We start from the raw sequence: 25073 nt of genomic DNA on the forward strand, positions 1-25073 counted from the left end.
AGAGATATAAAAGACACAGACACAGGAGCTTTTGCCAGGAAGCTTCAAGTCCAAGCACAAATGGAGGAGGTAAGTGCTCAGCAATGTAAACAGAGGCACTGCTTTCCAGCCTCATTTCATGTATGAACATGCATAAAGCCCACATGCCTCTAAGTGGATATAATATTATCTTTCAGTGCCGTACTGATTACTTCTCAATGGAAGGGAAATGGCTGGGTGAAAATCCTTCAACAAATCCTAAGTGGCATGACAGTGGGCTGAAAGAGCCTGCATGTTTTTCTTTTCCTCCTCCTCCATCTCCATTTTCACTCCCCACTCTGAAAGCAAGACAACAATTGGAAGCTGACAGCTCCTAACCATTCTCCATACCTCATTCACTGTTTTGACATATGCAGCCTTTGCAATTTAGAGCCATGAAAGGGGAAGGACAAACATCTTTGCCGACATATCATATTTCTTTTGAGTGTTCTGCAGATGCAGGGTTTTGTCACCACGAGTATCACAAGCTAAAGCTAAGACGTTGCTCGACCACTCACCTGCTACATGCGTATAAAGTCATTTTCATAATGTCATATGATACCCTCTGATAGCCAAGAATGCTGAGGCAGCAAGCGCTGCTCTTCTGTAGGTGGCGGCGGCTAAAAACAAATATCTCTGTATCAACAGCTGCCAGGGAGCCAGATCATCAATCAACCATCACATTTCTTCTTCTTGTCATGTTTACATGTTAAAGCATCCTGTTATTACAAGCCAATAGGCTGCTGATCTTCACTACGCCGATCAAAGTTCAGGGCTACTTGTCTTGTCATTCAAGAGCCTGCCAGAGTCCCATCTCTCACACTGTACATTACTGCATGCCAGAGACATTTCACTGTACGCAGAACAAGCATTAAACTAAAAACACTCCATTTTACCAACTGATTTGTAACCACAACATCAACAAACAGCTGCGTAAAGAAAAGATTTCACCTGGTTTAACTTCCCATAATGCAGATGGTTAAAAATGACATTCATGGAGGCCAACAAAACGTCCTTCAAACTACAATTAGAAAGGATTTCTCTGAGCCACCGTCTAAAACCCAACCACTTAAAAGAATATCAAACAAACAAGCAAATTCTCAAATGTGAAAACTATCACCAGATTAGGTTTCAATGATGAACTGACTATTAAAAGCAATGTTGATAATATTCGTCACTGTTTCAACCAACAACATAATCAATTCATACTTGCATAATTTACAGTTTGACAACTTAAACGCTTGTACTGGTTTATAGTCTGTGGCAAACTTAGAAGCATCCTCTACATGATCTTCGGGGATGATAAGTGCGATAGGTTAAGATCGTATTTGTCTAAAGATAGCACCCCAGTGTGCATTAAAGCGCCTGGGGTTAAGTTACACATATCTGTAAGCCCCCCCAGGGAAACACACTGTCCGGTATAGACCCACTGATGTAATCAATGCCTCTTCTATACGAGGATCCTGCTGCTGAGCTGCTCCTGGGGTGCTGTTGGATAATTAGGCTTACAGATGGAGACCCAGCAGCTGTTGAAGACTAGACTAGGCTGCCATTTTCCCCTTCTAATGGCTACGTGCCAAAAGAGCTGCGTTCTTATGAGTCACAAGCCTTTTTTCTGCTGCAGTCGGAGCTTGTGATATGTGAAAGTAGAAAAAAAAAATCTTGTTTTCTTTTTTTTGGGGGGCGATGAATTACGTGTCAAGGCTGATGACACACTTAGAGGACCAAGGTGGAGATGTTTGAAATAGCTGTCATACAGGGCTTAGTTAGACAAACACACACAAAAAGCCTACCCCCCCCCTCCCTGTCCCCTGTCCCAACTACCATGTTCTCACCCACCACAGGAAAAGAATGACAATTGGAGGGTGTATCAGGTTCGCAAACATTCAATGTCCTTCCTTGCACCCCATTCATCATTCTTGATTAAAGCGACAGAGAGCATGACAGAGAAAGACGGATAGAGTGACCCAGACTGGGGGAGAAAGAGGGAAAGAGAGGTTAGTTAATAAGGCAGAGGAGAGCAGAGGGCAGGGAGTTGTGTCAGGTAAACTAATGGAGACAAGGCCGGGATCCTGACCTGAGGGGGGGGCTCACCCAAACCTACCACTGTCTACTCCCATCTGCACAAAGCCCTCACTGCACATGCAGGTGGCCACAGAGATGTAGGAGAATCTGGGTCTGGCCTCCTCAAAGCCTCAGTGGACAAGGAACATAAAAAAAACAACCTGCACATTTTCAGGGCTGCAATGAGCTGCCGCATTTCGCTGCGGTGTTCCAAGTGTGGCAAGTGCAGAATTGATTTGTTTGGAGTGTGAAGGCGGCGTGTCAGTTTGGGGAAATGTGTGAATGTGAGTATGTCTGTGAGGAGAGGGGGTGGGTGGGTGGGGGGGCGCGTGGTGAAACAGGAGCGGAATTGGACTCCAAAACGAGCCAAATCGCTTGTGAGATGAAACAGACTACACCAGGAAGAAAAAAAAACAGAAACAACAAAAAAAAAAAGACAACAACAACACAAGGCACCAGAAAAGTGTCGAGCAACGCAGGCTGGCACGAAAGCAAAAGACGGAAACAAAGCAAAACAAACACCCTTCTCTTTCTGCTCGACATATTTCAGACTGCAGATGACAAAAACAACACTGAACGAGTTAGAGGAATCAAAATCAAACCACCAAATGTGTCTGGCTGTTTCATGAATCCGTGTCGAAGCGGAGGCTCCACACCACATCAAACCCTGTAAATTCTCCTGAAAGCCTCCTCTCTCCCTTTAGCAGCCAGTGCTTAGATTATTGTGTGCAGCTAAAAGGTAAGTGCTGGGGGTGTCACACTTGATGGTGTGTTTTAAGCACCATAAAGTATCAAGACCCAGATGGCTCATCCTCCCTGAATAACATGTCCACTCTACCTCGGCTCCAGCAGCACCTGCTACCAGGATTAGGTCAGTGCTACGCCAACCCAGCACTAATACAGTGTGCTGCAGCTGATAAGGAGCCCAGGGCACTTCAGCACCAGCCCTGCACTTAACAGCTGATGAGTCAATACCTGTATCATTAGTGATAGCAATAGCTGTATATTGATCTTTTCCAAAAACACAGGCAGTCATGATTTTGATGCAATTTGTCACTGGTGAGCTACAACAGATGTGGTCTCTTCATGGTTGATCTAAGGGATGGATAGATTTGACGGAGCGTGAACAGAACTAGCTTTTATTTATGCTTCCAAATACATTTGAATGTTACATGTTTCATTTTGCTCATAAAGATCAAGAATAAAAAATAAAATAAAATAAAAAGTCCTAAGAGTATTAGAACTAATTCATACAGGTGGATTATAATCAAGATTCCTCAATTTGGGTTATGGACTTAAAAAAAAAAATCAGAGTAAGCACAGATAAGTTCCATAATTTGTATATTATAAATAAAAATGTGTTATAAAAACACAGAAAAAAAATATCTTATCAAAAGGCAAATATCAGCATATCACCATATATGAGTCTGACCCTGGTAGATACTGCTGCAGGAGCTCTGTGCACAATACTCCATGGGTCGTGTGGCTTTGGAGCAGACTTTCTTGCTTCTTCCCAAAGCAAACAGCAGTGAAATCCCAGTCCTACTGCTGCTCAGCCCTCGACACACAGCAGCACTGACCCAACAGCCAGGGAAGCTGGAGCCCATGCTCTGCTGAATGGGGTATTACAGTCAGTCAGAGGCCATTAGGGGCCCCACCACCAGGGCCCAGTGCAGGGAATTCAGCAGTAGCCAAAAACAACAGCCAAACAGATGACCGCTTGAATATTGGAGGAGACCACACTGTGCATGTTCTCTTTATAAAAAAAACCACCCTGAAAGAGCCAAAATGCAAGCCCCTGTGTCTCAGCGAATTACCGCCTGTCTGTTAACAAACACTGGTTTGATTAATGGTGCTAACGCCCAGTGAAATATGGGACAAAACACAAGCTCCTTCTCAGTAGTGCGTGTCAGGTTACTGTGTTGACTTCAAGGCTGGATCTAAATTCTGTAGCAGACCTCTCCAAACCCAGCTCTCTGTCAAACACTCTGTATTAGTCCAAGCCTGTGGTAATACTTCTAGACAGAGTGTCTCTGATAAGTCACTGATAGAAACATGGATGCTAATATGCTAGAACTGGAGAGGTACAGGGCTCAGAAATGCTAAACAAACAGCCAAGGAGGACCACCCATCTAGAAATACTTGGAAACTAATGTACATGGCTGGCTGATATTTGTGTTTGATCTGGGATCTTGTTTCCTGGGTTCATCTCCTTTCTCCCGAGAATCCTCTCTGGCATGTTCTTCTAATGCATGGACGTCCTTGTCCATCATGGAATCTGAAGCATTTTACATCCGCTCTGTTCCTGGCGATGGTTTTTCCATCTTTATAAGCCTGTGTGAACTGCTTCCCAAAATGTCCAATCCATTACAAGCATGTTTGTAATATCCATCTAGGCTGACGACTGTCCCCCTGCCAGAGATTGTACATTATCCAAGCGTCGTGTTTGGCCACAATCGCCTACCATCTGGCTTTGTCAATGAGCGTTACAGCCTCATCTGCAAACAACATTGGCTCTGAACTGCTCAACACAGATGAGCTTAAAAGTGGGGAACTGGGATCTTCAAACAAATGCAGGGCGGGCGGGCAGGAGGGAGGGAGGGAGGGGGTGGGGGGGGGGGACCCACTCCTGCTGGCAGAGTGACTGGAGCTTGGAATAAAGGATTAAAAACAAGAAAACCTGTGAGTGATCACAGACGACGCGCTTTACATTTCAGGCCTGACAGCAGTGATAAGACGCTGGTCATGTATTCTCTCACAAGTAAACAATGAAAATGCCTTCTACACTGCAGCTGGCTGTGCCGTCATTGGAGGAGGAGGAGGAGGAGGAGGTGGATTAAGATTAGACATAAAATGTGATGAGAGCTACTGCTCTCTGGAGTCATCCTCTCTAAATTCTTTTCTTTATCTTCTGTGAAAAACAAACATAACAAAAAAAAGAAGATCATTTTCAACAGTGGCAACAGGGGTCAACTAACTGGAGGGAGTCCAGCTCATCTGTCAAGTCTTGTCCACAGTTGAGGTTTCAAAGTCTTTCATAGTCGAGTGTACCAATTTCCTATGTTTCCCACAATCCTGTGCTGTTTACACTTTCTGCCTCATGGCTATGTGGGAAAAATAGTGAGAACATGCAAAGTACTGATGAAGAAAAACACTTTCAATCCTTCAGGATGAAGAGTTGAAGGGTTGGTTATCATGCTTCACCGGTCAGTGCTGTAGAGAGAGTGGCCGTCACACTGAGGGTTCTCACACCGGTTGCAGCCAGCATGAAGCCTTGTTGTTGTTGTTGTTGTTTATTTATATTTACTGCATCATCTATTCTCTTCGGTGTGTGCGGCTTAGCTGAAACACAGTAGCAGATAATAATTCAGCCACTGCCTCCATTACAGTAACGCTGTTTCCTGGTTTCACCATCCAGAATACCGTCTTGCTGCTGTGTGCTTGCGACTGATGGCTGCACAAATAGAAATGTCAGCTGAGGTGTAAGTGTCACATCTGAGTTACAACCACAGCAGAATTCACATGGGCTTTTTTTTTTCTGGTATAGCGTGAAGCGCGGCTGATGGTGTGGTAGCTGAGGTGCAGTAGGTGAGGGGTATCATGCACAAGGAAAGGGCAGGGTGGCAGTACCTAGCATTTTATCATTTAACCTGAGCTGGAGAGACAGCAGTGGAAGGCCTCAGGGGAGCGCTGGTCTCTGTTGTGTATATAGGAGATGACTTTGAGGCTTCACAGTAATGCTCAGTATTGAAGTGATTCAATATATTCACTTTGGCTTTATCTGATACTCTGTGAAAGCCTCTCTGTATACGCCAGCCTGCTCTGGACCATCAGATGGGAGGCACAGCTCCGGGATGACACACTCCTGCTATTAGAACCTGCGGATGTATGGTGAAAAGTTCAGCAGAAAGTCCCTCATGGCCTTTAGTGATTTTGTAATTGCTCCCTCAACACAGTTGAAGCTGAATCCATATTCAGTCAATGAACACAGAGACACACAATGGAGCCTAATCACACAGCTTTCAATGAGACTCCCATTTTCTGTCACAATAGCTGATCACCACCCACGGGCCTGCTGACACAGATGACAGGCGCTGATAGGACTGATTGACAGGTGTCGAGCGCTGTGACATGTTATGGCCAACATGGACGAGGGGTGGATGTACACAGAGCCTCAAGTTCAAGACTGAAGCTCCACCAGCAGTGGCCCAGTACCCTGAACAGTTAATATTTCATGCACGCTGGGCTCTCTGCAGCGAGCAGACACTTTTCTAATGGATGTAATAGTGCTCTAAAGGCGCTGCGGAGTGCACACGGGGATAGCCTGACATGCTATGACTTTACAAGCCGGCTAATTGCAGTGCATAGAAAATCAGTCTCTGAAAAACAGGCAGCTTGTCAGAATTGGTGCAGTTTGAAATCACTTCCTGAATCACACAAAACCAAACAATTCCCCCCTGTCAGCGTTTTAAGGTGCCAGGCCATAGAGGGGTTGTGGGTAATGTGGCTTGGTCCTTTTGACTGCCTGCCGCTCTACATAAATAGTACATGACGCTGTAATCGTAATTTAAAACGCTATAAATATTGAAGAAGAATTAAAATAATTTATGGAACACCGCAGTGTAACAGGACGTGTGTGTGGGGGTGTTTTGTCTCCTTTCACTCCTCTCTCGCAGCGCGCAGTGAAACGATGGGCAGCAGCGGTGCAAGCTGGGAATTCTGTAATTGCTTTTTCTGTCCCTGAAGCAGGCCTTCCTGCTTTAAATCAAAAAAGGCAATCTCTGTCAGTAATGGCTCAATTAATAATTAAACACATGTCTTATCTCCGCCAAGCTCCCCCTATTTATTTTCATCTCTCTGACAGGGATGGCTGCACAAACAGCATTAACACCATCAATAAAGGGAGCATTATTATCAGCCCCTTTCTCCAAAAACAAATCACCCAGCTCATAAGCTGTCCCATGTCTGTGAACAGTAATATCCCAAAGATGAATAAAGAAACAAGTCATAGCCATGGCCAAGTGCTTTCTCTTCCTGAACTAAGAGTGCTGGCGTACCCTCTGCTGTCGGTATTCTGTTGGAGAGGTCGTACCTTTTTAATATCTAAATTAAATCAGCAAAACAGATGAGCTGCTGTTCAGGCTCAGTAACAAGTGAGGCGGATTTAGGAGCAAGAGGAATGGCTTCTTTTATGCGCCCTCAAACTACCGACCTCTGGCTCTGTTTTGCTCCCAGCATGACTGTCACCAAACCTTAACACTCCAGAGCTTGACCATAAGTGTTATGTCAATACGGGAACATTGGTCTTCTTGATAGAGAAAGTGTTTCCTGCAAGCTGCCTGGACTTTGTCAAACAAATCACAGTAGGTACAGCAGGGGAGATTCTCCAGGCTTAGATTCCACAGCAGTGATGCCTGCTTTCAATTCCAGCACTTGCTAATCTGGCCGTGTGAAGCCTCCCGAGCCCCTTTTGTTTTCCCAGCAACATGTCTGCCCTCCAGTCATATAGTCTGCTTACTGGCCAGACAGACAGCCAGCCAGCCAGCCAGCCACACTCTCCGTCTACCTCCACTCTATCCTGATTCAACTGCAGTGAAAAGCTGATTAGTTGGTCAGAGGGTCAACCTCCATTCATTATTTAATGGGTGAGAGGCTGCAAACAGTCAGGCCGGCCGCCGAGGTTAGTGATACATTACACTGACCTGGCCAGAAGAGAGCTGCTTGGCCGAATACAAACATGCTCTCTCATCTACTTCGCTATGCCTGAGCCGCCCTCAATCCCCCCTGCCCCTGACCTTGCTGCTCCCTCTCCAATCACCATCCTTCCTCCCTTCTCTGGCATTCGCAATCCAGCAGGTGAGACTGTGTTTCTTTTCCCTGTAAGCTTGCACTGCAGGAGCAGGAGCAGGCCTGTAGCTCGGGCTGCCCCCGGTAACGGAAGAGGCGGCGGGGATGGAGGAAGAGGAGGAGGAGGAGGAGGAGGAGGAGGAGGAGGAGGAGGAGGAGGAGGAGGAGGAGGAGGAGGAGGAGGAGGCCATAGTTCTTTTATTGACACGCAGCAAACAGCAGTGGCGGAACAAAGGCCACTCAGCACCTATTGAGACAGCGGGCCTAAAGACAGGGTGGTTGATTAGTGATTCGACACGGGGACCCTGGACTGTGTAGCACATAATGAGAGCTTAGGGAGCGAGCCATGAGCCGATGGGGGGAAGGAGCTACAGTGGAGGCTGGACAGAAGAGAGCAGAGACATAAGGAATAGATTTCCCACAACAGCAGAGATGGATATATGAGTAAAAAGGCTCCATAGAAAAAAAAAAAAAGCAAGGGGTATGGCCAGATCCTAAATCCTTAAGCTACAACATTGGCAATGTGTTTATATATAAACAGTTAGAGGATAAGCCCTAAATCCACTGCCAAGCTAAATGGTTTATGCATCTTTTTTGTTTGTTTACTTCTATGTCAATTAAGCAAATTGGTCCGACATCCCTGACGAGCAAGAGATCTAAAGTGAGTGGATTTTGCATTCATGTCCAAAAGCTTCTATCTCTCTGAACCGCACAGTAACCCTGTCTTCACCTTTCATGTGGTCTCAGAGAGATGTTAGCAGAGTTAGCTGTGCACGATGGCATGTGTGTGTGTGTGTGTGTATTTTCTCTTCTTCGTCTGCACGCTCTCTCCTTTCTTTGTTCCACTGGTCTAATCCAGTATGTGTGGGCCGGTAAGTTTAATGGAAACAATTTATTAAGTCCGGCTTAAAATGCCATCTGCAGCTAAGCCTCCCAAAGCCGCTAAGCTCCTGGTTTCGCCCCGGAGCTTGCTGTGTTCACGCTTACTGTAATGCTCTGTTTAAAATGAGCACAACGGGTCAAAATTAATCAGGATTACAAGGGCACAAATCCACTTCAGAAATGGGTTTTCTACCAATCTTCCTCCTGCTATCCTAAGATGCCCCAGGTTTGTTGGTTGGCACGCTGCATGACTTTTACCTTCAGCCCACGGCAGGTAGCACCTAGCTGGAACAACAAGACCTCAGAGACTATATATACACATCTATACATACGGACACTGTACCTATTACGCTAAAACGCGCAGATACAACATTCAACACGGTGACTGTAGATTCCAAAGTGCTCTTCTCAAATATTTCTAGCTGCTGACAGCTCGGTGTTAACTCCCCACCACTTCCATAGGCGCAGCATTGTGAAATGTCATAAGAAGGCTTACCAGTGAAGTGTTTATCTGTGCTCTGTGGAGGTGCCGTGTACATGCTCGGCAGCTACATTTAGCTTCTCATTTGCCTTCCAGCAAGTGACAAGAGTAAACTCTGACCTGCAATTCAATAAGGCTAGCCCTGAGTGGAGCACAAGTCCTCACAGCGCTTTTACTTAAACATGCCATCCTCCAGGAAATCAATAATTTGCAGGAGGTTTAAGACAGGAAATAAACAAAAACCAATACGTGTTAGATAATGCTTGCCCTGCTCTGTACCTTCCTACCTCATAACCACCAACACATACCAACGTTGAGCAGAACTTGTGCTGGCACTTTGGTAACATCATCCAAATAGGACTGTACTGAGTGTACTGTGTTATTACAGACGCTATTAACCAGTGGTATTACCAGTAGTGCCACCTTTATCCATAACAGGTTGTCAACAGACTCGCAATGTACAGATGATGAAAAGTAAATATGAGAGAAAGAAGGCAAGGGTGTCTGGGTTTTGCCCAAAACCATGTTCTGTGTGCATAATTACAGCGCTCTGCCTTCGCTGATTACAATGTTGGTCTTTCTTCTCCTCTATTAACCCTGAACCGTTTCATTAACATGACAGACTGTGGGCCTGTGTGCAATTTGGACTTAACCTCAACTGTTTGTACCCGTAACTGCTCACAAAAATAAAGTTCAGAGCACCATGCTGAAGAAGAAAAAGAAACAAGACTTACTATCTGGCCAAACATCATCGCAGCACTATGTATTTATGTGTGTTGTGTGTGTGTGTGTGTGTGTGCGCGCATCTGTCTCCCAGCCAACAGCTCAAAAGGCCTGGTGATCAGAGGAAAGCAGGCTTTTCATTGATCCCACAGGACCGTGAGCGAGACCGGTAATGGGACACATACGCTGCATTCTAAACCAGAGGAAAAGAGCCTGTGGGCTGCTCTGTATTACACACACATTATACACACACACAGAAAAACCAGTCTAGGCCAAAAACAAACACTCTCCTAGAATCCATTAGAGCTGAAAACAACAACATTGTAATGGCAGATGACAGCTGGCTGGTGGCATCTCTGAAATTGTAGCATGATAACTTTTTTCCTCAACGTCCCTAAATCACTTCATCAAACTGCTGATTTCTTTGCTGCTTCACCCTGTCTAACCCCTTTACTCTAATCTGGTACCCGTCTTCCGCACTGCCCCAAACAGGATCTAGTTGATCTGTGTGATAATCACAAGAGACTCTGATTGGATTGTCTGGATGTAATTCCAAGGTCCTAAGCTCCAGCCCTGTGTGTGCACATTAGCAAGATCCACAGAGGCCTCCATCCACCAGCTGTCTTGAGTGGATGAGCGGAAGAAAGAGACAGTGGCTGTGTATGTGCCTGTACTATCAGCTCTGCTCTGCGCAGCAGACTATATGTGTATAAGCAGCCATGTTGTGTACGGGCATGCAGGGAAAATAAGTCAACACTCTGACAGCTGACAACAGCAGTAGTCCAGCGGCCCGGTGGAGAATAAATGGAGTCCGACGTGGTCTAGTTGTTTTCTAAACCATGCAAGTCTGGAAGTCATTGTCATTGTGAACGCTGGTTTCATGAGGCCAACGCTGGTCACAGGTCATCTACATCACACGGCCGGGCAGACCTGCTTTCTCTCCGTGTTGTCAGCTACGCTTTTCCACTCAGCAGTCAGAGCTACTGCACTAAACCAAGGAACACCTTCAGACGCTGTCGAGGGGAAATCTAACTTTCACAGCTGATGCTCTGCTGCGAAGGTGAGTATAATAATGAAACCTCTTACTTGTGAAAAGGCAGGGGGTAGATTTACTCTGATGCTCTACAAGTAATTACAGTATTACAGTAATTGCAACAACAAGACAATGAATGCGATCTTGGTCACACTAATAATAGTCTTATAAGAGTTAAATAATAAAATATGCTTATGTGACAATCCAGGTTACACTACTATTACAGTTGTATTGCTGAGACATTTGTCCACTCTGTCCCTCATGTCCAAAAAAAGAGTGAGAGAGAGAGAAAAAAATATATATATCATAATTGACATTGTTCTGCACTTCCACCTCCTTCTAACTCTGCTTATGTTAATAGCCCTCCTTCCTGGTCCCTGCCCTGGGGGGACATGGTCTGCATGCTGCTGTCTGTCACTAGTCGGCTGCTCACACCTCTCCTCCCTTCCCTGCCTCCCTGCATCCACAAATTGACACCTTTTTCTCTGCTCTGACCTGGCAAGCATATTGTGTTTAGCGAATATATAGACACAGCTGAATGTCTGCGTCCATATGGCGTCTGCAACGTGCCAAATGCGCCAACACATGTATGTGGTTGGACACGCAAATGCATAAAAGTCACACAAAATCACACATGAACATACAAAGGCCTTATAATCCACATATGTGCATATGTGAATGCGCACACACTGAGTTTGTGTTGTCTGGGGGGCTGACAAAGCTCTTTCTCTCTCTTTCCTTTGGCATCCATTATGTTCCAGGCCTGCTGTCAGAGAGCTTGTATTGCCTGAGGGGAAGTTCCCATTTGTGGGAGCATGTGGCAGGGAGGCTCTAAATCCCCTCTAATGAACCAATATGTAGGAGGGCTAAGCCTTTGGCGGGGTCGTCCAAGAAACGCCACTCGGCACCCAGGCAAAAATGTATGCATATGTAGTCACCAGACCTTGCTTATGTCTGCTGACATTTAAATCTGAATGGGAGCTACAGGATTAGAGCAGGCTAGATTCTGACTTATTTGTAAACCCTGGTTGTTGTTAGGGTTAGGACTGAGCAGGGAGTGGAGAAAACAGAGTAGGTTCTTACCTTTGGGTGTGGTGGGGGAAAAGAGCTTCTCCGATCCTACATCAGACACCTGGAAAAACAAGAAGGCAGGCCTTTAGTGGATTTGTCTGAATCAGAGGCAAACTTTGGATGATCCTATTTAAAAAAAAATGACTCACACAATTTAAGATCATTCAACCCAATGCAAGCACTGACACATATCTTGTCTGCCTAGTGAAAGGCTTATTCAGTCACAAACATGACCACAAATGCTTGTAGTTAAAGCTCAGATCCCATACACAACATTATACACCGACAGTCAGTCAAGATCTTCCAATCTGCCAACAAGAGGAGCTCCCTCTGTACCTGATGGTCCCTGCATGGCTTTTTCCTTGTGAGGTAACATTAGGTGGCACTGTTGTGCCACCTGAAAACCCTCAAAAGAAACGCTGTCAAAGTCAGAGGAAGTCAGTAATGTAGCTTTGCAGCGTTCGAGCACAAAGGCTCTGGTACATGCTGCTTGGTACATGCTGCTTGCTCAGAAACCACATTTTGTTCTGCAATATTTTTGAATGGAAAAAACTTATCTCATGAATAGAATGTGGTTCTTCTGTAAAAGCAATACAACTATTTCACAAATTCATTCATATCAAAGACAATACGCCGTTCTGTGCTTGGAAGTGCACAGATGATATGTTAGTTACATGAGCATTTCCTGGGTCAAAAACAGTCAGTGATTTGGTTGATGTGACTGACAATGAGCAGTGGGAGTCTGGTGGACTGCAGTCAGATGGAGGCTGAGTCAAATAGTTGAGGAAGAAAGGCATCTGACTATGAAGTGATAGTGGAGACTTCTAGACTAAACACTGCAAGGTATTTTCCTCTCTCCTTTAGATGAATGTAGATTCTGGCAGGCACCACCTAAATCAAAACACACCATACATTTTTACAAAAATACACATCCACTGGCCAGACTGGACATCTTTAAACACTATGACCCAAAAGCAGTAAAACCACACACTAAAGAAACGTCATTGTGCAAAACAGCATAGCACAAAGTCAGTGTGCTTGGAAGATAATGTTAACAATGAAAATCCTCCTCAGCATATAATATCAGCCCTTATAGGGGCTTTGTTTACAGCCCAGGTTTCCCTTTGCTTTAGCTCCTCTCATCTGGGTTCGACTGACTTGTAAAAAACTGCAAGAGCTGAACATATGTTCCACCCAAAGGGCCTTACTGTCCTTAACTGCGATGTATTTTATGCAGCACAAAGGGAGCATATGTAAAGAATGAACAGTGAATCAGAGTGAGTGCAAGAGAGACAGAGACAGAAAGAGAAAGCAAATGATTTTGTAAACACAGATGGCTGTCCTTGGCATCCCTGTTAGTTCTTCACAAGTGTTTTGAGGACGTCCTCTTCTTTCCAAGACCTCCCAATTTCTCCTTCACTGCCACTGTGTTACAGTTCTCCGCAGTGTTTGTCTGTCTGCGCTTGATGTCTTGTTTCAGCTCGAATCACAACGCCTGCCCAAACAACCTCTCAGCAATCTGCTTGGTTCTCTGCAGCCTTGTAAATCACAGGTATCTTACAGCGTGCATGTAATCGGTTATGTGTATTCAACACATTATAACAACAATAAAAAATCTAATATTATATAAGCCGTGAGGCAAACTGTCAAACAACAATGCAAACAACCACAAATAATGGAGAAGCTTAACAACTTAGTGCCTTAAATCTTTGTTATGTTTGTTCCAACTTTCTATCATTAAAATCTTAAGTGCAGTTTCTAGCTGTGACCTGTCTGCATGAGCAGTTGCAACAATAGTTATCAGATTCTCTGTGTGAGATTGTCAGATCGATAAACCACTATATAAATAGAAAGACTGGTTAACCAGGTTGTTGAAGGTAGCTGAAATGTAACAAGGGGTCAAATAAGATCTCTTCAGTTTTATCTTGATGAGCGGAACATTCAGAGGAGAGAAAACACTCAGCGAGTAGAGATGTTTCCTGTTTCCTCCTACAGTAGGCGAGGTGAAAGACTATAGAGGAGAGACAGAGTGTTGTGCATTGCCCTCTTTCAGTCTCCCAGAACCAGGGCGCCAGGCTACAACACAGGCTCTTTGTTAGCTTTGGACGACATTAAACGCTCCAGTACCAAGCCTCAGCAGCGCAGCAGCACAACCTCAGCCTTGAATCACGGCCCCGGAGGCCCTTGAAGAAAAATATGGGCTCAGAATGAAATGAAGCTTGTCAAATGGACACGGGAGCTGGCTCAGGGACTCGCTTAGTGTGGCATGGGGTCACAAAAGCAAAAAAAAGAAAAGAAAAAAGACAGCGTAGGTCATGCCCATAACTCACTTTAACAGTTGAAACAATTGTTATAACCAAAGTGGTTATCCAGAGAGCAGAGCAGACATAACATGTTCCTGAGAAAGAGAACAGAAAATGCTGAGTTTACCATGTGTCAACCTAGATCTCCTTATTCCTTTTCTGGCCATTTTGTGTGTGCAGTGAGCTGTTTTATATTCCAAACATATTCCAAGTAACATCAACAACCGATATTTAGCCTTTAATGCGGTGTTTTGCACCTGCCAAGTCTGCATGAGTCAGTCGCATAATCCACAATTACAAGGCCGGTTTACAAAAGCACTTCTTAAAAAGGCATGTCAAAGCAGAGCCCTGATTTGGCTAGCTGTTGTTTTTGTAGAACTTTCTGGGTTTTGCTGGTGAAGTTGACATATTTTCATGGGGCTGTGCTGCTGGCAGTCTGAGCTGCCTGTGGTTGTGGTGTGCAGAGGTCATGTATAACAAATTCTTCACACTCTCTTTGTTGAGGCAACCCTGGGTGCCATTAAAAACAGACAGGGAAACACAAGACAGAGGGGAAATATATATATAGAGAGGCAGACAGACAAAGAAAAAAAGAAGAGCAAAGGCCACGTTTTCCAAAGGAAACAGGGAAATTTAACCATTTAAAAAAATAATGGGGGAAATTCAAGCCACATTGCCTGGGAGCCAAAAGCCCTTGGAGTGGGCCGCAGGAAGCCTGACCTTTGTGGGGGCCGTCTGCTATTTGAGCCTGGGGCTTCGGGAGCCTGGCCTCCTCTCTGGAGGGCCGTCAGCAGGCCTCAGCTTTCCTTCCCTATTCTATTCATTAGCCATGCTTTATGATTCAGCTTCCTCTGAGCCACACAAGAGCTCCCTGAGGAAAGAGACTGCTGGAGAGAGGGAGAAAAAAGGGAGTGAGACTAAGGGAGGGGGAAAAAAGCAAGAAGGAGGTCATAGGGCCCAGCCGGGGCCCAGCTCTCAGCAGCTGTGAAATCCTCCCGTTTCCTCGGCAGTCGTAAAAGGAACAAGGGGGAGAAAGAAAGAGAAGGCGGCCAGGGAGGGAGCTGGGCCAGTAAACCCACCATCTGAGTGCTAACTCCCTGAAGAGCCACATGCACAACCATAATTCCCAGATTTAGGGAATGCCAAATTACAAATTACACTGCTGTTTGTTTTAAAAAGTCCCCAACTTCCCTGAACAGCAATGACTTATTGGCTGCATAAATCTCCAGATAATAGCCGAGCCGCAAAGGGAGAGCAGAGAGGCAGAAACCTTCGCTAGCAATAAGTTAGACATTTACTGTGAGGCAAAATGCATTTGCTGTCACAGCAAAGAAGCAAGAGGGAAAAAAATAAAAAAATCAGCAAATTTTCCATGTCCACATCGCTTTTACTTAACAACACAGCAAGCTAATTAATTTAGAAAATCAGAGACAAGCTTAATTGCATTTTTTTTTTGCGTTAAAAAGCTTCCACGCTTAATTTTTGCACAATGGGCCAACTGAGCGAGGCGATGCAGGCAGCAAGGGAGGGCGGCATAATAAACTGAATGACCTTCAGGCATAAATTTATGAAAGGCATTGATCAGTTAAGGCTGGTGATTTCAATGAGACAGGAAAGTCAGCAATTACCAAGATTCAGTTAACCTCATTTAGTAAAGACTGCTGAGAGACCAATTTCTTTCCCCACCATCCCCCTGCCCACCAACCCCCCGCTTTATATCAAACGATCCGCAGGGCAGTCCATCTACCTTTGATTTGAGAACTATTGTGTGTCCTTGCATTTTCTTTCTTTCTCAAAGCAAATTATCAAGAAACAGGAGGAACTCTTGCGGACAGAGGTTGCACATTAAGCCTTTCCCCTCCCAGGTAGACATGTTGTTTCTTTTACAGACTGGCGGTGCTATCACAACAGCTGTGGTGTGAAAACAAAGAAATGTGTTAGCGGGGTTTATTGTGCGATCATGTCTGCAAAGACTGTAATTACAATTCATTTTTCAGTCATTTGGCACATGTTCTGTTCTTGACAGACTGCTGCAGGACAAGTGGTTGGGTGGCTAATTCTAACACGTACGTACCACAAACCAAATGTGAGAAAGTGAGTTTTCATAATGACTTGAACTTTGCATAAAAAGGAAACTCTCGTAAAATGATTGACAGCTCAGAATCAAAACCAATTTAACAGGACAAACGACATACAGGCAGGTGAAAATTAACATCCCTACTGCTGGTATAGATAGAATGTCTTGTCGCCCTGTGTAATCATCAGTAACAGAACAGGTAAGCAGCGCAGCACGTCACCGCGCATGCTTCCTTGACAGTTAAATGAGAGGGTCGAATGTCTTGGTGTAAGGGGGGAGACATAAGAATACATGGTTTCTGTGTGCTATATTGATGTGATATGATCCTGGTACTGAAAGAGCTGTCCGGCAGCATTAAAGAAAGAAAGAGACATAAAAGAGAAAAAAAAGAGAGTGAGAAAGAAAAGAAGGGACGTGGGCAAGAGGGCACATATCCTGGCACGGACGATCAGGTTCTCAATTACCCTGGCCTAACCTGTCTGTACCTGGAGCCACACTCCCCACACCTCCTCCCACCTCCACACACACACACACACACACATACACACACACACACCAACACAGTGTTAATCTGCTTCCCTACTCGGTGTTTCATCACTGTCAACTTCCTCCTTCACTGCCCTCTCTTCCAATTTTGTAGCTGCTGCCACGAGTTCAGTGTTACCTCTCTTTTCTGGGTTGCACCAATAAATCTTTTTCAAAAACCTCCAATCACGATGATGAGGTTTATTCTAGTGTATAATCACTGCTGAACCGACTAATCTTAAAATGCTCGTCTTCCCTCAATGATTTAACGTGATCTTCTGATCCGACTCTATTGATTGTCTCTTTTGTTTTTGTTAAGAAAGCTTTTTAAGGTAATGATCTTGAACGCTGACATAAAGAAGCTTATCAGTGGTGATATTGTAAAAAGGGCCCTGGTCCTCTGTTCATGTGGGAGTAGCTTGGTGCTTTGATAAACACTTCTATCAGCACCCACTCAGGGCCGTCGACTACTGTCAACCTTTCACCCAAGACGCCCGCTAATGCTACTTTAGCAATAAATGCCGCATTAGCCATGCACAGTGAGCCTACAGCTCCCAGGCTGCAATGGGAGACACCAAATTAATTATCTCCCCTGCATTTGTCCTCGCGCTGTTCCAGAAACTTAATGACCTCCCGAGCGGTCGTTTATTATAAGCCGCAGCAGCGCTACGCATTCCCAGGGTAGGGAACAGCCACCAGCTACCTTACCTCCGATTCCCACCCACCGCTACCGCCACGGCTGCCACCGCCTGCTTGTCAGAACAGGTGTGGGCCAGCGAGGCTGTAAAAACCCCCGGCGAGCATGATGGGATGTACAGCATTCACGGGAAAGAGAGAAGAAACCTCCCACGCAACCGTCAAACCAACAGATACTCGCCTCAACTGGAGCATCATTAAGATGATAATGAATTCCATAGTGACCATGTAGAATGAAGTGGTCTCCCCCCCTGCACACACACAGAACACACAGAAACCTCTTTATGCCCCGAGTGCCATTTTCATAGCTGCGAATAATGTGTGTGTGTGTGTGTGTGTGTATGACAGTGGGCCGGGGCTGACAACTCCTGCTCCCTCTCCCCCTAGCAACAGACGCAGGGAAATGAATGCCAAGAGAGGAGCAGGGGGGGGCTTGAGCTTTGTGTAAAATATTACCCTTCGCCTCGCTTACTGCACCCCGCGCCGCCGCTCCCCCCTCCCCCGGCTGTGCAGCAGTTGCTAGCCCTTATCACGGCTGCCTGTCAGTTTAGTATACAAATTAGCAGTCTATCAGGGGAATGCAGGGGCCTGTTTCATCAGTAGGGAGAAGGGCAGAGGCACGCACTGCATTAAAGCCTCTCGCTGCTGCAGACAGAGAGGGTCACAAATCAACACCGCAGCGGGCCCACAGCCAGCACTAACCAGATAAGGAGAAATGAAGGAAAAAGGACAAGGCATATTTCACCGGAGAGGATCCAGACCAGCTCAAACTCCCCTGCAAGGGCCTGGAATGAAGGATGGAGGTGGGCTGATGGTGGTGGTGGTGGTGGGGTGGGGTGGGGGGGGGGGGGGGGGGTTGTAAGGATAGAGGAGGCAACAAATCACAATCTCAACCCCACAGATTACAGAGTAACAAAAAGAACATGAAAAACAGGTATGGGATTGGAAAAAATGTCCAGAACTTCCATTTCTAAAATGTCAGTGACAGAGTCAGAGGAAGTGCTTTCAATCGATTATCATCTAAAAATTGCAGGAAATTAGGGCCAGCACATTCCCGCTCTCTCCCGTGAAGTGAACCTGTGCATGTTAATACCGGCGGAGACAAAACGGCTGCGAAGGGCTCTCATTAAGTGGCATAATGCAATGAGGCACAGTCTAAATTGCAGCAATAAAAGCCGACAGACAAATCATCTCGACCATCGCAATCCATTTAACTCAATTAATGCAACACCAGATCTGAGCTCAGTGGTTTAAAAGCATGCGTGGCTCTCCTCCCTTGTCAGGCTTAGGGGAATTGGAGAATTGGGGAATTGGGGAAGGGGAGGAGGAGGAGAGGGGGTGGAAAGGTTAGTACCTATTTTCATAGGATTAGATAATGGTAAGTGTGGTGTAGCTGTTGCACTTTGATTAAGTCCTGCTTAGGACCATGGAAATGGAGAAAGAGAGAGAAAGATGGAGAGATAGGAGCAATGGGAAAAGGGAAAACAAAAGCGAGGAGATAGCAGTAGCTCTGCTCAGCGCAGCACAGCTGACTATAGAAAGGGTGTGGCCTCCTTTCCTTTTTAATGTCAAAATGTGTGCCAGCAGCGATAAGAGGCGCAGGTAATCTCCCGGCGGAATCAGGGGGGCCGTTCGTCATTACTCTCTGGCCCTGATATAGATCAGAGCACCGGTGGCTTCTCCTGGCTCTCCAGGCTTCTCTGCAGCCGAGATAGCAGATAGCTTTTTAAGACACGGCTCACTGCTCCCTGATTGGCTGGTCAACAGCCACAACCAAATCCTGGCTCTCTCGAGGCCGCTATGAGGAGGTATGATAGGACAGGTCACGGAAACTCACTGTCCCCATATCCACATCATCCTTTTGTTGTAAAGCCTTTTACCCCATTGTCAGTGTGGGTGGTGGAAAGTAAAAAAAAAAAAAAAAAAAAAACCCTTTCTGGATGTTATTGTCTGAGAGGCAGGATAACAGACAGGCGGATTATTTCAAAAACAGCTTTCTCCAGAGCTCTCACAATGCGGCACCGTTGTTGCTGTGGAGAGGATCCTGGAGGAGATAATAATAATATTCCTAGTCAGAGCCTTTGCTGCAGTAGAGCTGCCTTCTAACAGATAGATACACATCATTCTGACTGGCCCGCCATGACATAATCGCCCTGCGGAGAGCTGCAGGCAAGCTTGGTAGGCAAACCACCTCTCACTGCAGCTTGTTAAGAGAAAGGTGGCTTTAAGCGCCGCTCAATAGAAAACTCCTATTGAACTTGTGTTTTTTTTTGTTTTGTTTTTTTTTTCTTTACTCTATCTGAACAATGTCTAGGTGAGTCATATCCCACCTCAGGCTACACAAGTTACAGTCTCCCTTTCTTCTTTCTCTCTTAAGATTATACTTCACTTTTGACTTGGATGAATTTGCTAAGAGGGGAAAAAAACAAACTCGTCAGGATCTTAAATAATGCAGCAATAAAAAAGCTGTGACCCTTTCCCTTGCCTCAACCCACACACAGTGAATTTTTCTTCTGCCGTGAAAGACAGCGCACAAAGAGAAGAAAAGGCAGAGCTGGCACTACATGGAAATGTGTGGTAGGCATTGGTTTTTTCCTCTGGGCACGGACACCTCTAATGAGAGGAAAAAATGTGCAGTAAAAGGCAGATCTCACCCATACTATGCCAGTGATTTTGAGTAATATGAATCAGCTCCCCTCTAACACAAATAAATATTGTTCTAATACCAGTGGGAGTTTGAGGCTGACTGGGTGAGGAAAGCAACTGGGGATCCAAGTTCCTCCACACCAGTCATCCTGCATCCCAGCGCCTCCTAAACCCTACACCGTGCACACACACTGGATACCCGTGACCCCTGACCTTTCAGATTGGCTCTCTGCTGAGCTCACACTTTATCAGTGCGATGGGCGGGGTGCGAAGTTGTTGATGCTGGCTTAGTAACAGCATCTCTCCTAAACGACAACAGGAGCTGAAATGAGGCTAAAGGAATTTATCTCTGCATCCTGCTCGTATGTCAGCTGCTACCATGAAAGTCGGCCAGGGCTTCTCAGGGTCAATTCAGCCACTTGTCCTGCAGAGGAATGGGGGGATGGGGTGAGGGGGTGGGGAGTGGAGGACAGGCGGTTTGCAAGAGGAGCAGTGGAAAACTGGAAATGAGGCAGGGAAGACAAGCACTTGTTGCCAAATGTCCCCTTGGTCACACACCACCACCATGCCCTTGCCACTGTAAGGCACACTATCTACGCAGCTAGCACAAACAAACATGGTATGTACTATATAAAGGAGGCTCAAACCTCCAAAGCCCCCAGGTCATGTTGGAAAGGGATGTGGCACGTTAAGTGGAATTTACTTTTGATGCAGACATCAGGCCTCAGGTTTCTGGCAGCTGTAACTCAAGCTCTTCCCCAGGGCCTCAGTGTGGGGTCGGACAGGACACCCAACTCCTAGGCAGTCACCTTTAGAAATACCTACGCCGCTCAGCTGCTCTTATAAAACGAGGGGGAGGCCGACGTGAGTGGTTGCTGGGGGTCGCTTTCTGCAGTATAAGGAACTGTTTACACTTTAATTTCGTTGCCAAATAGAGATGGCGGGGTTGCTACTTGAAGAAGAGAGAACATGTTTATTTCTAGTATCTGCTACTTGCTGTATACGAGCTGTTAGTGGGTTGAGTGTGATGTTTTCTGAGGTTACAGCAGCAATTTAATATAGATCATAGACCCCAGCAGCCGACAGTATGCCCACTGCTTCATCACAGCAATGCAGCTTTTGCACTTTGATGTTGTCTTTTCATTTACACCTTTCTCTCTCGACATGAATGCGTGATATGGTCTCAATGCAGACATGTGATGGCTCTTTACTATGGGAGAGTGCAGGGCTTTATCTGAGCTGTGAACCCTCCGCCCTCCTTGTGACACGGTGTAGCGCTTGAGCTCTTCTGTCACTGACAGTCCAGATGTGTGACTTAATGTGGGGTGGGTGGGAGTATATAAATAACCATGATGACATATTAGTGGGACATGCCAGGAGCTTTGTTCTGTACGGGAGGAGGTGCTGAGCTTACTGTGTACCTCTAGGGAATCCAGCACAAGCTAGTTTAATGCCAACAGGACAACTGCAGAGACCTTGTGAGAGAGCTTATGGTTTTAGACTCGACACTTACTGTATAACGTCATTCTAGCAAATCGCATTGTGACCTGACCTTGACAACGGCCACGTTACTAGCGGTCTTCAGTTACAATGACCATTGCTTACTGCAACTCTGTGGGAAATAGCCCTGACTTGCATGGGCTCATAATATCTGTGGTCTTAAAGTGTCACGTAGAGAGTGACGACAGCCTGTCATTATTGAGTAAAGGTCAGTTTTATTAACCTTAACATGAGCTCAGATCATTACTGAGCACTCACAGCAACCAACATTTCCACTAATTAGTCACACCATAATGTGTTGTAATTGACTATTTTGTGAGCTTTGCTTCTTCTTTTATGAGCCCTGGTGAACTCCGTGTAAACCCACTGGCTGGTATCTCCGATAATAACGTAGCACCTGTGGAGGAATTTGATCTGGCATCCATCTGAACACAAATCCCTGGACGGAAGAGAAGGGCAGGGTGTGGAGGATATATTTAATGTGTGTGCACTGCTAGATCAGATTTATGAGCAATCACTGCAGAGAGTACTATTAAAAGTTGTTGGCCATGCCAAGTAAATTCAGAGCATCATTTGCTCTAGATTAAAATATAATGAAGCAAGTGAAAGCAACTTTGTCTTACATGCAACTCCTTAAATTATTCAAGTGGAAAGAAAAAACAACAGGCAAGGAATGTTCCCTGGAGCACTAATACCCTTTTCTGGGCTTGTTCATGATGGCAACAATGAATATCTTAGCACTTGTTAAAAGCTTTGTTTTCCTTGGGAGTCTCTGCACATGAGTGGACTAAATGAGTAAAAAGGACGCCAAGTCACATTCACAGGCCAGTCATTTTCACCTCCAGTATGTTGGCTTCAGTGACATTATTGGAGTGTGTGTACATAATGCACTGGATTGATTTTTTCTGCAGTGTATGGGAAGAGGCAAGGTTAAACAGCTCATTACTGCAGCGCCAGATCGCCTTAACAAGCCAGTTTCCTGTCAATAAAACAAACCTGACAATTACACTCCTAAACTAGCTCTTAAATGTTGAGCTGTCTGCATTTTCAAAAGGACGCCTGTACTTGCCGCTGACTGTCTATGCCGCGCTGATAACTGGTTGAATTAGCTGCGTCTTTTAAAAACTTGTGCTTGCTTTTCTAAGGTAATTCTATGGCAACCTCTATTTCCTTGAACTTCATTTCAACATCCTCACGTCCAGAAACACTCAGCCTGGCTCAGGTGGCTCCTGTCTGTATTTGAATAAGAGATATGCAAACAGATGAAGTCAAAGCAGAAGCTTGTGTGCTCAAGCAGCCTTTTCTCACATTTGAGAGAGTCCTTGGATTAGTTAGTTGGGGCTCCGGGGCTTTTATACTGCATGCTATTCATTCAGCAGAGAAGGAAAAAAAAGTGTGTTTGCATTTCATGTCTGTCAGTGGCAAAGATGTGTGGGGTTGGACTGTTGGCCAATGTAAACAGAATCCCAAATAAAAAGGTGAACATTATAGCCGGCAGAAACCAGATGACCCATCATGCAGGGTCCTTTGGAAAAACCCTCAGAGCATCTTACAGTTCTCTGTCAGTACAATTAAGGATTTAATCAGTGAAAAGACAGTTTAATAGAGTGTTAAAAGCTGTGAGGCAGGGCACAGTAGGACGATAAAGGGTGTAGGAGGTTAGCTTAAGCTATGCCTTATTCATGCTGCTCTTGTTATTCCCCAACACGCTGGTTGAAGCACAGTCAGTCAAGGATCCACAGCTTTCCCTAAAGGAAGGTGGGCTGGTGTGGGTCTAGACTAATGTGTTTTTCCAACCCCAGTTACTATTTCTACTGCTCATGTTTTTTAAACATGAACATGCTGCGGTGCATCGCGGCAGGGGGCTGCCCCACTTGACCTTGTGAACCCTCACGGCATCCCACCCCATGCCACCCCACAACAATGTAACAGGAGACCTCGTTGCTGTGATGCCTCTCTGAATACTGAGATCTCTGCCCAGGACATCGCCCACGGCCATGATTGACAGGATCCTAGTGGGATGCCAGTGCGGTGAGGCAGGAACTTCTGGTACAGTTCCCTTAAACCCACCACAGATCAATACCTCCATATGCAATTAGAGGAGCTGAAACAGATGTGCTCACAGGCTTCAGTGCTCTACCCTCACTATCCACCACCGTGACACCCCCTGCTTCCCATCACACAAACACATACATGCATGGACACGGATGTGTGATCACACTCACAAAAAACAGGCAGGCTGGGAACTTCCTCCCACAGACTATCCAGACAATTCTACTTTCAGTAGTTTGAGCTGCTATGGCAATGCCTCCAGAGGACTGGGTCACAGTTGGAGAATGCAGAGGGCATGTGTGGGCCAATGTGGTGGTGATAGGCCAGTGGAAACACTTCTTCCATCTCCCTCAGCCTCATGCCGGGAGAGACTTCAACCTGCTTCTCTGACAGTTACACTTGTTCAGGCAGCTCAGCCCCCACCCTGTCACTAACAGGTGGCCTGTCCCTCACAGCAAAGTCATTTGCCTTGCACAGCAGTAGTCATGGGTAGCACCAGCCAAGCTGCATTCAGGTTTCCAGCATTACAGCTCAGGCCAAAGAGAAAGACAGAGGCAGGATGCAGAGGAGAGGGCTGAGGGAGGGAGGGAGGGAGGAAAAACCTCCTCCGATCAAATAAATGCCACTGTAAGCACAAGTGACAAGTCTTGTTTGGGATTGTCCCTGCTCAGGGCCTGAAAGGCCAGCACTGCCTCATCTCCTCAGCTATGCCTGCAAGCAGTGTGGGTGGGTGAGGGAGGGAGAAATGTCTGATTGGTGCCATAGCCAAGAGTGAGAGCAGCCCAATTATATTTCCTATCCCTCAAGAGCCGGCCAGCCCCCTCTGGTAGAGCGAAGCCTCTGCCATCTCTTCTCTCCTCACCTCTCAAGACATTGCAGATAGATAAATAAATGACAGCCCCGCTGGGGCTTGGCCCAGCCTCCCAGAATACATTGCAGAGGCTGGCTGGCTGCCTGTCCGTTTGCCTTCACCTGGCATTACTGCAGATAGACATTTTTCACATTATTATCGTTGCATCGTCTCTGTTGCCCTGTTCACTCACTGAGTTGTGGTTGATGATGGCGGCAGAGGACCTGAGGAGACTGGAAGGAAATGTCTCCTGTCAAGTAAGCATAGCCTAGCTTAGCAGAAATTTAACAAGTTCCCTGGGCTCT

General features: G+C 45.8%; 2 protein-coding genes across 10 annotated transcripts in view; both read right to left on the reverse strand.

The window, feature by feature from the left end:
* Positions 1-25073, reverse strand: part of chfr (checkpoint with forkhead and ring finger domains, E3 ubiquitin protein ligase) — a 262229-nt gene that overhangs the window by 49297 nt on the left and 187859 nt on the right. The window lies entirely within an intron of this gene.
* The window catches only part of fbrsl1 (fibrosin-like 1), a 275251-nt gene that overhangs the window by 22470 nt on the left and 227708 nt on the right, over positions 1-25073 (reverse strand). For all 9 annotated transcript variants that reach the window (XM_083979470.1, XM_083979474.1, XM_083979469.1 and 6 more), the window contains one exon: positions 12132-12180. In XM_083979470.1, coding sequence (XP_083835596.1) covers positions 12132-12180 — 49 coding nt within the window. The remainder of the gene's footprint in view (positions 1-12131; positions 12181-25073) is intronic.

Source organism: Trachurus trachurus (genome assembly GCF_905171665.1).
Source record: "Trachurus trachurus genome assembly, chromosome: 9".
Taxonomy (NCBI): domain Eukaryota; kingdom Metazoa; phylum Chordata; class Actinopteri; order Carangiformes; family Carangidae; genus Trachurus; species Trachurus trachurus.